At 35.3% G+C, this 14,501-nt stretch overlaps 1 protein-coding gene across 2 annotated transcripts in view; it reads left to right on the forward strand.

Moving 5' to 3' along the window:
• Positions 1–14,501, forward strand: part of COL25A1 (collagen type XXV alpha 1 chain) — a 440,527-nt gene that overhangs the window by 321,223 nt on the left and 104,803 nt on the right. The window contains exons 8-10 of one of the 2 annotated variants that reach the window (XM_055342488.1): positions 5,861–5,920; positions 7,483–7,590; positions 9,833–9,868. In XM_055342488.1, the coding sequence (XP_055198463.1) occupies positions 5,861–5,920; positions 7,483–7,590; positions 9,833–9,868 (204 nt within the window). Of the gene's footprint in view, positions 1–5,860; positions 5,921–6,685; positions 6,758–7,482; positions 7,591–9,832; positions 9,869–14,501 lie in introns of both variants that reach the window. The other variant, XM_055342489.1, reaches the window with a different exon arrangement.

Here is a 14,501-nt window from a genome sequence, read left to right on the forward strand (position 1 = left end):
GCAAAAGATTCCGCTGTATTAAGCATGGCACAGAAGGAGCAGAAATTTTCCTATGCCCCATGGACGCAACAGTGACACACTATATGTGAAGGGAGAGAAAAGGAGTGTATGTATCTCAAAAGAAATCCCAGTCACATTTGTAACTGCTTGTTTAACATCTGCTTTTCTTGGTTATCCTCTTAAGTTCCATGAAGCCTGGGATACGGCTTTCTAATCTCAATGTCCAAATATTGCCTTGTTCCTAGTAGGATGCTATTAACTTCTTGATAAATGAATGAATAAATGGTAAAGAAATTCAGAAACTATGAAGGATTTAAGGAAAGTGTAATAACTAAGAGCATAGACTCTGGAGCAGGTGGTCAGGGTGTGAATCTTATCTCTTCTACTTACAGTTAGATGGGCAAAACCCTTAACTGCTTCATGCCTCAAATTCTTCATCTGTCAAAGGGTTGTTGTGAGGATTACAAGAGTTAACATTTGTAAAGCTGTTAGAATAATACCTGGCACATAGTATGTATCATGTGAATACTGACCATTGTCATTACCATCATCATCATTATTTATTATCTTTATTATGAGGAACCTCTAAGACAGGACTGTTCTCTTGATATTCGCTTCAGGAGTATTGTTCCAATTCGATGATAGCTAAATTTATATAAATAGAAATGACAATTTTATTTTTGTGCAGTCTCCTAGACTGCAAGGCCATTTTATTTTTCTTCCCTGCATCCTATGTCTACATTTCTCTGGTTGCCTCAGAGCAGGACAATGCTTCTTTAGGAATCTTGCCTCTTTTCATGGGCTCTCATCTTCTGTTGGCCTTTCTTAGCTGTGTATCTTTAGCAAACACTACAACAACACCTGGAATCTCTTATGAGATCATACATAACAAATAGAATCTTTTTCAGTATGTGTAGTTTAGGAAATTTTTCCTGTACTTTACACTTGCCAGTGCTGAAGTGTATCTACCATCTTTCTTCTTATTCACAGATCTTTTGCAGTGTGTCTTTACTTAGCATTTTAGTAGCTACAGTATTTAATGACTTTTGTCAATGTATAGATTGTATTGTTCTCACTTTCTTCTAAATAATCTTCAAATTCAGATGTATCATTTATATGTTAAAATATATGTATAATTCCTGGAGTGACTAGGATTAACATTTATGATAGAACTCAATAGAATGGAACTTAGGGTATCTATAAAAAAGAAAAATTAACGTTTTGATCCAGTATTATATTCAACTTCGGAAGCTAGTTCTTCCCATAATTAATATTTCCATAAGCCAATCTTTTTCCATTGGTTGTAAATTCTGATTTTCATAAGTTCATGGTATTTGATTATTTAAAGGGTTCTGTTGGCTATTTAGCTTCATGTAGTTGATTTTTCTATTCAGACAAATTATACCATCTACTGCATTATGAAATGATTTAGCAGCAAATTCCTTTCTCTTAATTTCTTTTCTTTCCCAGTTTGTTTCCTAAGGATTCCTGCTGTTAAGCTAAAGTTATTCTTTTACCTAAATATTTTTGCATCCTATTACAATATTTCCCCATCTGGTCTCTCTTAGCTAGAAATCATTTTATCGACTTCTTGGAATATTCATCTTTATTTATGCTGTGCACATACCCACTGTAATGGTAATGTTATAGTGCATTATATATTTGGGGCTAGAAGAATCATGATACTATTTACATTATGGAGAAACTAAGGGATTTTCATTTCTCAGCATAACATATTTTTTCTTCCAATATGATTGGAAGGCTCCTGGTCCACCTTTATGTTTAAAATATAGTTTAATTTTTTCCTCCATACCTCTACAACCTCAGATACACTCCCCTGTACATATCAGTGAGTATCCACTGTTGGTGGCATTGGCCATTTTTAACGCCTAGATTACCTGTCAGTGCAACGGTGAGTAGAGGACTTCAGTTCATGTGCATTTATTTATACAGTACAATTAATAATGCAGTTTTCATTAATGAGTGATTTGCCTGTATAGGATTTTTATGAAAAAAAAAAGAATTTTTATGAGGTGAGTTAGCATTCCTCCTGCTTCTACAAACACATTTTATTATATCTCTTTGTAATTGCTTCTTCCTCTACTCATCCCTTAAATGGAAGTCTTTCCAAGAGTTGTCTTCTATATCTGCTCTCTCTAGAGTCTCCTTACATGACTTCAGGAGGTAAGACTTGTGATTCCCACCTATCTCCTGACTTCTTATATGCATATCTAACAGCCATGCCTTTGTTCTTCATGGACACCTCAAATTCAACAGATCCCTAACTGAAATCATCATCCATACCTAACTGCTCCAGAAAACCCATTCTTTTCTAGTGTTTCCTCTACCATCCTCCATCGCTCGGACCACTCACTTCCCCTCCTTCTCCCTTACGTTTTCAGCCAGACTACAAGTCTTGTGAATCTTACCTTCTTAATATTACTTGAAACTATAGATTTGTCCCTTTCTAGTTCTTGGGTACAGTCCTCAACTAGACTATTGTAAGTAGATAGGGTGTCTGTCTTTATTATTCCTCTTGCTATACAAACCCCCATTCCCTCATTCACGTGGCTTGGGAAGTCTTCCAGGGTTCCTTGAACCTACCATTAGGTATACTTTTATTTACTTTGTAGCTCGTCTCCTTCATCAAAATAGTCATTTCTCCATGTGATTACTGCGTGCTTATTTTTTCCTATTTCTCCAGTAGACGTTGACCCCTGTGAGCTTGTGGTCAGGCTCACCATTCAATCCCCATACCTAGCACAGTGAATGCTGCACAGAAGGCACTCAACAAATACTTTTTATATATTGTTGATATTTCCAATATTCAAACTGTAAAAGTAGAAAGAAATTATAAACACATAAACTGTATGATGACAAAGTCTGGAATTAGAAGTTGTGTATTAAATTCCTGGCTCTAACATTGCCTTATAGAATGCTTTTGACAAAACACGAAGTTTTCTCACTATAATGTAATCATATAATACCATTACTGAGTATACAATAAATAATAGCATCTTGAATTTATGGCTTCTAAGTAGTTAGAAGCATATTTTATGAAATATTTATTTTTTCATCATTTCTTTGGGGTAGGCTTGCCTCTGTTTCTAGAAGGTAATGAAGGGACATAGAGCTCCTCCTATAATGATGTCAAAACACTGGTAGAAAATGGTAACCTACTTCAGTGAATGTTTGGAAGATTTGTGAAGTAGTCTGAGTAGGCTCTGAAGAGGAAATGGGTTGTGTAAGGTAGTTTTACACTCTCATACATCCAATTTCTTAAGAATTCTAAATATTTGGTAGTGAGTATTGAACACATTATTTCAGCAATTCAGCTTATTCCTGGACTTTTTCTCCATGTTTTCCTGGAGTCACATTTTTTTCCCATAACCAGTTGAACCATCTGTGTACCAGGCAAGTTTTCCAAGATGCAAAACCAAGTGAAATATGTCCATTTCATTTATTTAGAAAGGACTATGACTAATGATACTGTGGGGAAAAAAATGGCATAGTTAACAAAAAAGTACACTCTGTGTGAACAGCCCAGGAAGCCTAACTGTTATGGCCACATAAAGCCATGACTTATAGGTAAGTATTCAGCACCAGTACTTTTCAAACTTTTTCTTCAAAGACTTTTTGTGGGAAGGAGAGGGTCAATTCAGTATCTACCTATAATCTAGAGGTATCCCCTGTGAGATGAGGTTCTCTACCACCATCAAACAGTAAAATTTTTAAAAATTTGTGTAAATTTTGCATTTTATCCCATAATATGACAATGTTTGTACATAAAAATATTTAAAATTATTTAACATTAATCAAACTTGAATCTTAAGGAAGATATGCCATATTTATTACTGCCTAAAGTAACCCTTATCCACCACCACCACCCCTCAACAATGGCATGTACCCTTTAAGCATTATCCCGGTTTGAAAAGCACATGGTCTTATGGTCTTATGATATTGCACCCCAGGCCATGGGCTTTTTGTTAGAATTTAAGAGAATTCTTCCACATGTCTCTTTGTACTCTGCTACATATAAGCTTCTGAAGTCCTTTTGCCTAGCTCACTAATAAAATCTTTAAAATGTAGCTCTAAGCACCTAATTGGTAGCATTTTCTGCAGTTAAGATGATTGAAGAATATAAAATCAGCTTCCTCAAATAGAGATTTTCTGTTTGATAAAAAGGATCTGTCTGAAGAGAGAATTACCTATTCACTTCCCTCTTTAGATCTCGTTAACACTGGAAACCAAACTAAGAAGTTATAAAACTAATGCTTTTTGTGAACATTTAGAAAATATGATCAAACAACAAGCTGGTCATGCTCAGATATGAGTACAAGAAGTGAATTATTTACACATTCAAATTTCAAAACATTTGTAAGGCCTACCATGTGTGCTGTTAAAAAGCTTTTAATTTTAAATTATTTTTGTTAGATAATCCTGTTCAAAGTGACATTATGATTTATCGCCACTAGTCAAGATCCTGATCTCTCGTAGACTTCTTGTTTGTATCTGTTTTTGTTCTTTGTTACATAAATATGAGATTTATATATAAAATTCTGACTGTGTAATATAGGGCTAATGAGTCACAGATGGGAAGATGCTGGCACATTACCATCTAATAACATTTTAAACTCATATTCCATAGTAAAACAAAAGCAAATTGTACACATCTGTTTTCCAACTTGTAGAATTTCTGAATTTGGGTAGCGTCTATGTTTCAAGGACTTTTACTTAGAAGAAAAAGAGGATACAGGTCACCTCAAAATTACCTAGACACTGAATAGCCTTATCAGAAAGGATTTGGCAAAACAGATAAGATTTCCTCTACTTTGCTTCCTGAAAAGTCCCAGGCTTAAAGAATGCAAATCAAAAGCATTAGGGCTAAAGAGATCTCTTCATACCAAAACATAATTTTATTGGTTCTCTTAAAAAGAAAAATAAATCCCAAATAAGGAGAAAATAAGAAGGAGAAAAATATGCCATGATTAATAAAATTGAAAAACTAGAAACTTACTGACCTTTACTAAAAATATTCTCAGAATAGATTTGGGTGGAAGAGGGGAAGGGCAATGAGGAGGGAATGTCTAGGAAGCTTGTAAACACCTGAGGCCATGTAAGCTGTGGTTGCTGTTTATTTTATTTGTATGATAAACATGTTCTGTGTGAAAAAAGATTGGAATAAAAGGCTCCAATATCTCGTGTTGTTGAAAAAGTGCAAGTTCTCTCTCAGATCTACCCAACTGATAATGCTTATGAACATGAGTTAGTACAAGTTAGTGAAGTACCAGCCTCTAAAACATCTTTCCCCTGTTTTTCCTGGTTAAGGAATTCAAAACCACTTCTCTGCTTCAAGGGGTTGTGTGAACTGTCAAGTTCTTTTGGAAAAATTATGTGACAGAAGTGATTACTGCAGAGTGTGACCATAAATCCCTCTGACATAAAATACGCATGTTATAAGAGACAGATTTCCATCCACCTCCTCTGCAGGAATTCCTGAAACAGAAAAGACCTGAGAATCTTCTTATGATTGGAGAGAGAAATTTTGATATGTGGGTGGTAAGACTATCTTTTGTGAGGCAGAGTGCATTTATTCTGAGGAATATTTATGATCAGACTGCAAAATTCTGTTCACTGTTGTCCAAAAAAAATGTAATACGTGTCTGTCCTGAGTTGTAAACAGACTATCAATGGAGGGAGATTATAGTGTGTCTGATTTCCTGTACAGTATGTCAAACAAGTCAAGACTTAGAGTGAGGACAGGGTGGCATTAGATACATTCTTGTTCTGTTTGTCCATCAGTGGAATGTCTGTGTGACGTTTTGTGTCGTGTTGTTTTGGTGCTGTCCCATGTCCTTAGGGTCTGCCAGGCTTCCCCACAGTTGCTGCTCTGCACAGTAATCAGATCCTCACCGTCAAGGTTTGTGGTTGGCACCCATGCTACTCAGTCAGAGCCCGCAATCAGCATAAGAGTGAGCAAGAACAGCTAAGTTGGCTTGCCAAGTCCAGTTGTTCCCATTCACCAAATGCATTGAGTTATTGGATCCTTGGGACCTCACCTACATCAACGAGGTCAAATATCTATTGAGAAGGAGAATCTTGAACATATAAGAGAGAAGGATGTTGAAGTCGAGCAAGGATAATGAAGAGAGGCAGCATGGCTATCTAGGACTGTGCCATATCTCTATGGTTTAATTTGAATGCATGCCAAAACTGTGACATTTTTTGGTCAATTAGATAATCCTAAGTATTCTGGACTTGGGGTGTTTGTAAAATGGAAGTCACGTTCATGCCACATTATGCTGGTTGACAAGTCTGACAGAAATTGAACTGGTGCTTTGTCTCTAGACTTTCTGCTCAATGTGCAGGATGCAGGTGATGGGAGCTTTCCTGCTTCTTTAACAGACAATATTAAAGAGGCCTAACACCCACATCAAAAGGATGGGATACAAAAAAGTTTCCTCTCTAACTAAAAATCTGGCCTGGCCATCCCGTTTTAGGATTATCTTTCTTTCAAGAAGAGCCAGACAGTCTGATGTCAGACACAAACACCAGTTCCATTTTGTTTAATGATCATTATAAGTCTAATGTGTATATCTTTATTTCTTTCTTGGGGCCTTCTGATGTCTATTCTCCAATTCTCTCACCTCTGAACTTCAACCTTTGACCTCACCTGACTGATCAGATGGTGTTTCCTAAAATCAATCATGGGTTTCTCTCTGCTGATCAGCAGCTCATTAAACGCCGCCTCATTAAGGTAGTGCTTATTCTTGCTCAAGTCTGATTTCTTCTTAACATTCAGTATTACTCCATTTACTGTTGCTTTACCATTTGTCTCTAATGGGTGGGGGTATTTATTTGGAAATATCCTAGAGCAAAAAGATGTCTAGGGAGCTGCATTTGCTTGAAAATGGATATGGAAGTACCAAAGTAAAAAGGTATAGAATGCCTAAGTTTTTCTTAATTAAAAAAAGAAAGGCAGCTGAAATTATATCCAGTAATAGACCCAGTTTCTAAGCTCTCTGGTTTTGGTAATTTATAAATTATTATACAGTTTGACAAGAGCTTGTATGTTTAATTTTATAGGTTATGAAAAAGTAAACACATTTGTCCAACTACAGATGCAGCCATTTTATGAAACAAGGTCGCTGTAACTGATGCAGCATTGTCATGAATCAAGTTATACAAAAGTTTTACACCAGCTCTGAATATCATGATAACTTACAACTATTTCCAAGAGCTGAGAGTGCTGGTTCCTGAGCTGCTTTGATTTTAATAGCATCTACTCAGCTCACCCAGCATGAATATTTATTTGCTCCCTGCTGGCAGGCAAATTGCCTACAGGCTTCATGTTTCTGATTGTTCTGGTTCTTTTCATAAGTGTAAATGTGGATTAGATAATACAAATTTAAAGTGTTGAAAAGAAGACCTGGGTCTTTATTTTTCATGGTCATTGTTGGTCTTTTCCTTTCTTCATTCTAGGGTGACCAAGGACAGGCTGGGCCTCCAGGACCTCCAGGGCCCCCTGGCCCAAGAGGGCCTCCAGGGGACACAGGGAAAGATGGCCCCCGTGGAATGCCAGGAGTGCCTGTGAGTTACATGTTGGGTCTGATCCTTTTAAGGGCTTTTAAGGGCTGAGAACTGAGATGGAGTGTGGTAAAGAGGGGCCATAGGGTTAAGAGGTTTCAGAAAGTGGGGTGATAGTCCCCAAGCAGAGAGGGCACTACCCACATAATTCTGCTTTACGGCTTAATCCATGGGGAACCCTCATTAACCCAAAGAGAGACTTGGAGAAGGCAACAGGAGTACATCAATGTCTGGGAGAATAGCTAGGTGAGAGATTGGTAACATTCTCCAAAGTATCAATGGCAGAGACAATAAAGTTCCACATGACTTAATGGAAAATGAAAGAGGAAATGAAATGAAATGGAAATTTAATGGAATTTAATTTAATTTAATGGAAAATGAAAGAGGAAAATGAAATAAAAACTTTTTAAAGTTCACTCCCTTATAAATAAATTGACCAAAAAAAAGAAAAAAAATTGCTAATAAAACAGTATGGTTTGAGTATCATTTGTCCTTTATATGTGAAGCTTGTTAATAGAAATGATTTAAAAACAATCTCAATACTTAGATCTCAGTACTTAGTTACTAAGATGGATTAAATGTCCATAATACAGAAGTATAAGACACTAAATTTACTTTTATACTGTGGCCCTAGGACTTGAAATTCCAATTTACTGATGAATTAATTTATTTATCTATTGCTTTGACTTATTTTCATGAGTGTTTTCATAGCACAAAATAATGAAAATATCCAACAAAGTAGAATGTTTTTTTAAATTAAAGAATAAAAAATTAAAAAATAATCAATGTTTTGATATATTTCATTCATATATCCATATATTTACATATATTTTATATCCATTATATTTTTCAGAGTCATTCTCTTTGTAAGACTATAGGGTACTCTTTTCTGACTTTCCTGAGACAACTTTCTTGTAAACTCCATTTCCCTTTCTTGAAAATGGCTGTAAATTTGTCATATGAAATGAGAGATTGACTCTCAACCTATGATTTGTTAGTCGCTTAGGAAGACTTTCACTGAACCATCAAAAGTAGTGGTTTCATCTTGAAACTGTCTTCGAAGGTTTCACTTTTTCTTGGGATGATATCCCAAACGATAGAGACAGCACACCTTTAGGGATATTTAAAGCTCCCCAAATAATTGCTGGTTGCCAAGGAAGATACAATGAATGTTTCCTCAACTAAGAAGAACAGTTAAAACCATTCTGATGGTACAAAATCAGTCCGTTCATTGGGTATACTCTGCAGAAAATTCAAGGTATAGATTATTTTCAAGAAATTAGATAAAAGTAAGGTATGATGACAACCTGTAAATAATTTAAAAGTATGTCATCCTTTAAATAAATATAGCTTAGTCATCAGAGTAAAAAATAGAGATTTTTACACAAAAGTATGAACAGGGTTTTTTTTTTTTTTAATTCCACAGAGAAATTGAACCAGATTTATAGTCCTGAAGTTAATTTTTATATACCATTGTAAGCACTAGAAAAATGTTTTATAACAAACAGAAATACTTATTTTTAAAGTCCAACAATTTCTGTAGATATTGACATTACAAGAATGGTTTTTCCAAAAAATGTCTGTTGCCAATGACTAACAATATAATAATATGACAACATTATAAGGAATTTTGTATGAATCTGGGTACTAGAAAACTATGACAGTGGTATGATACAGCACAGAATTCTGTGTATTTTAATGTATACTGTTAATTTTAAACATGTTACTTCTGCCCTCATTAATCCTGAAAAACCAAAATTCAAAATCAATCTTTGCTCATTTTATTATTTAATTTCTGTACTAAGAGTAGTTGTCTCTCTGTCCTGTATATGGAAGTTCTGAGTTCTCATAAGGAGGCCCAGGTCATCATCTTTATGTCATCATAAACAGAACATAATAAATGAGATGTTACTGAAATAACAATTAAATTTTCTAGAACCATTTATTGACTTACCATATAATCACTCCTACTAGTTTTATTTAGAACACATTCTTGGCATAATTCTTAAGTCTCTGCTATAATCTAGACTCATTTTATTAAATCCTAAAATGTTTATAAAGTGAATTTGAAGAAAGAACTTGGCTCTCTTTTCATTGCATTATGTTTGCATTTCTCTACTTAGCCTGAAAAGTATATTTAACATTCATGCACCCCAGTGGATATTATGAAAAAGAAAAAAGAAAGGTTGAAATTGCTTTTTAATGTTTATAGCATTAATAAAAACTATCACTATTCTTTTTTAAGGGTGAACCAGGGAAACCAGGAGAGCAAGGCTTGATGGCAAGTATCTCAATTTCTTTTTCTATACTAAAAATAATGGAAGTTCAAATTATTCGAAACTGTGGTCCAGATTATGCGTAACAAATGTATCATCGTACGACCTTTTTTTTTTTAATTTTTATTTATTTATGATAGAGAGAGAGGCAGAGACACAGGCAGAGGGAGAAGCAGGCTCCATGCACCGGGAGCCCGACGTGGGACTCGATCCCTGGTCTCCAGGATCGCGTGGGACTCGATCCCGGGTCCCCAGGATCGCGCCCTGGGCCAAAGGCAGGCGCTAAACCGCTGCACCACCCAGGGATTCCCATCGTATGACCTTTAACAAAAAGAGTGTAAATCAGTAAAAGTGAAAAAGGAATGTGGCCTATTATATGATAAAGGTCACAGGACAACACATCCACAGAACTAACCCAGTGGAAAAAGTGGAAGATTTTAGTTGGGAGAAATGAGGAAGGTCAAAAGATAGAATTTGCTTTATTCAAATGCTAAATTCAGAGATATGCATATTAGCTTAATAGGAATGAGTTTCAAAGGAATGAGTTTTCAAAAATCACATTCAAAGGAATGTGACTAATTGTGAATTAATATAGTGAGCATTCCACAGGGATCCAAGAAGTTTTGTTGTTGAATGGGTCCACCCAGAAGGAAACAGTTGTGCCTTCTTGATCCCTGTCATTAAAAAAGATCATGAAATGTTTCCACAGGAACTTGCCCATAGACATGCATGTCCCATTCCTCATTATTTGTTTATCCTTTGCCAGTGAGAGAGAAGTTGGGGCAGCTTGCTGAGCCTTGAAGAGTAGAATTCCTTCAACTGCCGCCTCTTGTCTCTTCCTTCCTATCTCTGGAGCCACATTTCTGACCTATTTTATGACATGAATAATATTGGGGAACACAGGCTGACATTCTAATAACCTAGATTCCAGAGGACAGCTATGTTTTACACTTGTCCTGGGTGCAGTGATCACAATAAGTTTGATTGTGTACCTTATACACAATTTGTAGCACGCAGCTTACAGGTGTTTAGGGTCTAACATTTATTTTTAAAAATTAATTAGCTAGGTCCTAGTGCAACTAACACACAGGAATACAGCAGTTGGTCAGGAATTAAAACAAATGTGTGAATGGGTTGAAGGTTAAAGGCTACTCCCTGAACAGGATGTCTTTCAACAGCTCTCCTGGGGAGAAACTCACCAAGCCATAGTCCTAGCCTTGGTGGAGTTGGCTTTGAAACATCCCTGGTGAAAGGAAAGCACCCTGAAATGGAGTCTGATTCCCCCCAACCACTTGGAAATTCTTTGTTCCCAACCTATGATATCAAGAAAGAGACTTGATTCAGATGACTTGAAGGTGCGGGTACTATAATGGATTATTTTAAAAGAAAATAAAATGAAAGAAAAACAACAAAAAACATAGTATGTGAAAATTAAATAAAACACATGTCATCAGTGGTAGTTTGGGGTACAAGTGCAGCATTAGTTCTCAGGGTAACAGGGTCACATGGAGTGAAGGATTCTTAGGAAACTACAATATAAATTTTGAAACTGCATTAAGCAACTGAGTGCAGCTGTAATTTCTGTCCTAGATGATGGTCAAAACAGTTCTCCCAAACATTCTTACATTGAAAGCTATTTGGTATTCATAGGAGCCCATGTTTGTCCCAAGGTATGTGCATTCTCCTCAGATTTTTATCATTGACATTGGCTTTCTACCTTGATGCCCAATGCAGAATCCTAGTAAACCGAATTTTAAAATAAAGTGGATTTTTAGAAAATTAAAATCTTATCTTCCTTAAATTCATGCATATACTCTAGAATATACCACGTGAATCACAATTTAATGTCACGTCTCTACAACTCCTAACTTAATGTCATTAAATATAAATGTTTCACTGGTCCTAAATGAATTATGTGATTATCTTCATTTGTTTTGATTTCTCATTTCATATAGCAACTTTTCAGGTAAAGATGATCCTGAATGTTTTGTGTGTGTGTGTGTGTGTGTGTGTGTGTGTGTGTGTGTGTGTGTGTTTATAAACTTTTACTTATCTTTAAACTCTTCTGATTTAGTTCATATGCTCTTTTCCAGAATGCAGCTAAGAAACTTAATTGAAATCACAAACATTCAAAGGATATGTGTAATGTAATGATCTTTTAAAGTGCTGTATTGTTTTTAAAGATATAAAACTCTTTTTTAAAAGAAAACCTCCATAATATATGTAAAGAAAAGTAAACAAATCACAAGTATACATCTTAATGACTTTTCACAGTGAGCATAACTATGGAACCACAAACTGGAGCAAGAAGTAAAATATTAGCATATCCCAGAAACCCCCCTTTCCCCTCCAGTCACCATCTGCCTCTTCCCTAAGTTCACCACCATTCTGACTTCTGCCACCACAGATTAATTCTGCCTGCATTTGCATTTTATATTAATAGAATCATACAATATGTACACTTTTGTGTCTGGCTTCTTTCGTTCAACATTATATTTGTGAGATCATCCACCTCTGTTTTAATAGCCTTCACAGCTGCTTAAAAAAATTAGGAGGAAGAACCTTACTTCCTTGACTAACCCGTTAAAACTACATCACTCAAATGGCAGTAAATGAATGAATAGTCTGTCTGACCCTGGGCAAGTCACTTAACCTCTCAATTTCTCATCTGTAAAGAAAGGATAATAATACCCTCTCTGCCTCCCTTATAAGGTTGCCAAAGACAAATGCAATAAATTAGGAGAAAGCACTTTAAAATATATAACGAAGAAGTATATGAGTGTGTTATTATTATTATCACTCAGTTGTTCCCCCTAGAGTAAATTACAGGTGAACACGGATTTATATAACAGATGTATTCCTGTAAAGTTCTGTATGAATCAGATTTTCATAAATCAACATATCTTAAATGTTCTGGGGAATTTTGCTATTTAAAGCAATCCCATTCAGAGTCTTTTTGTAAAACAATATAATCCTCTAATTCCTCTCCCCAGCAAACTGAATTTTTAGATCTTCTATTTGCTTAAAGTGAAATATTTCTATGATTTAAAAAACTATCATTTTCAAAAACACTAGTTATATTTGTTAACTTAAATAGCACCTATGTATTTTAAACCATTTCAAAGAAAGAAGAGGATTCTCGAAAAATAATAGCAGTTTTCATAGGAGGAAAATTTCTTTGGAAATTTTTTTTCTTTTAAATATTACGTGTGTGTGTGTGTGTGTGTGTGTGCACATGCACTCTTGTGCTTATGTGTGTTTTGAGTCGAAGTCTGGTATGGAGAAAAGTACATTGCATCAGTAGTTCTGACCACAAAACTGCTTAGGAGTATAACTATAGTCTGATCTTTTTTACTAAGCTATAACATATAGGCAGTAATTCCTAATTCATCTATCTCACTGGGTTATAGTGTGAAGCAAGTGAAATAGTAATAATATGAAAATGTTTTATGAACTACAGAGAGTTCCATAAACAAGAAGTATTACTGTTAAAAAAAAAAGAAGTATTACTGTTAAGATGAATCCCTGCTGACATAACTTAGCATACAGAAAGGCCACTTTGTGAAATGTAAGGGCCAAGAAGAGTGTGATTATGACTCTCAGTTAAATTTAAATCTATCAAATACTGTGATTGATAGTGCAATTTATTTCTTTGGTCCAATTTGCTGTTGTCTCTCTTTTTTATTTTTCTTTTTTGGCCTTATCATCTTACATTATCAATTTTTCATGACAATCCTCTTATCATCCACTAGTTAAAGCAAGAAAAGCTAATAAACAGCATGGCTCTTCTCTTTTCCACAGTATGCAAAACTCGTTGCATTTATTGGTGTGTATTGTGGAGGAGTGTTTGCTTGTAAGAGGGTTTTGAGAGGCACTGGAGAATTTTTTAAAGTGTAAAATGTCTCTTATGATGAAATGAAAAAGCTGGGAATGCTCTAAAATTAGCTCTTACAAAACTGTTTATGAGTGTGTCAGGTGGGGAATTAGTTTTCATAATCCAGGGTATATATTTTATATTGCAAAAATAATCATCTGAAGATTAACGGCATCTCTGATAGAATAAAAAAGAAGGCCTGCAGCTCAAGCAGTTCCACATTTATTTAATCCTGCTGTGCATCTATTCTGTAAACATGACCTTTGGGTTTTCTGAGAAGTTCAGGATGAGATTTTAAAAGACAGAATCTTGAGCTAAAATAAATTGGACTCCATTTAAATAAGAAGAGAGACGCTCTAAGTCATAAAACTAGACCCAAGAATCAAAGTAAGGACTGACCACAATTGAAAGCGTTAACATTCTGAACCCTAGCGCAACTGATCTTTATTTTTCAAGTTCTTCAGAGGTTTACATAGTTGTTGGGATAGTATTTTTGAAGTTAGCTTTTCTTTTGATATTCTTACTATTTCTTTCTTTGGCAAATGTAATAGAAGCTCTCAAAAGCATAAAAGATAGATGTTTTATAAATATCTATTCATATGCCAACTCATCCCAGTTTCCTAGAAATTATTTCTTGGCCCAAAGTGTTTACATCTAAGGCTTTGTAGACCAAATCACTCTCTCTACTCTGAATCCCTTCATCCCTCACTCTCCTCCTGAATTTGTGCAAACTCCATAGCATATCCATTTATCTCTTTCTGAGT

This window comes from Nyctereutes procyonoides, unplaced genomic scaffold (genome assembly GCF_905146905.1).
Source record: "Nyctereutes procyonoides isolate TBG_1078 unplaced genomic scaffold, NYPRO_anot_genome, whole genome shotgun sequence".
Lineage (NCBI taxonomy): Eukaryota > Metazoa > Chordata > Mammalia > Carnivora > Canidae > Nyctereutes > Nyctereutes procyonoides.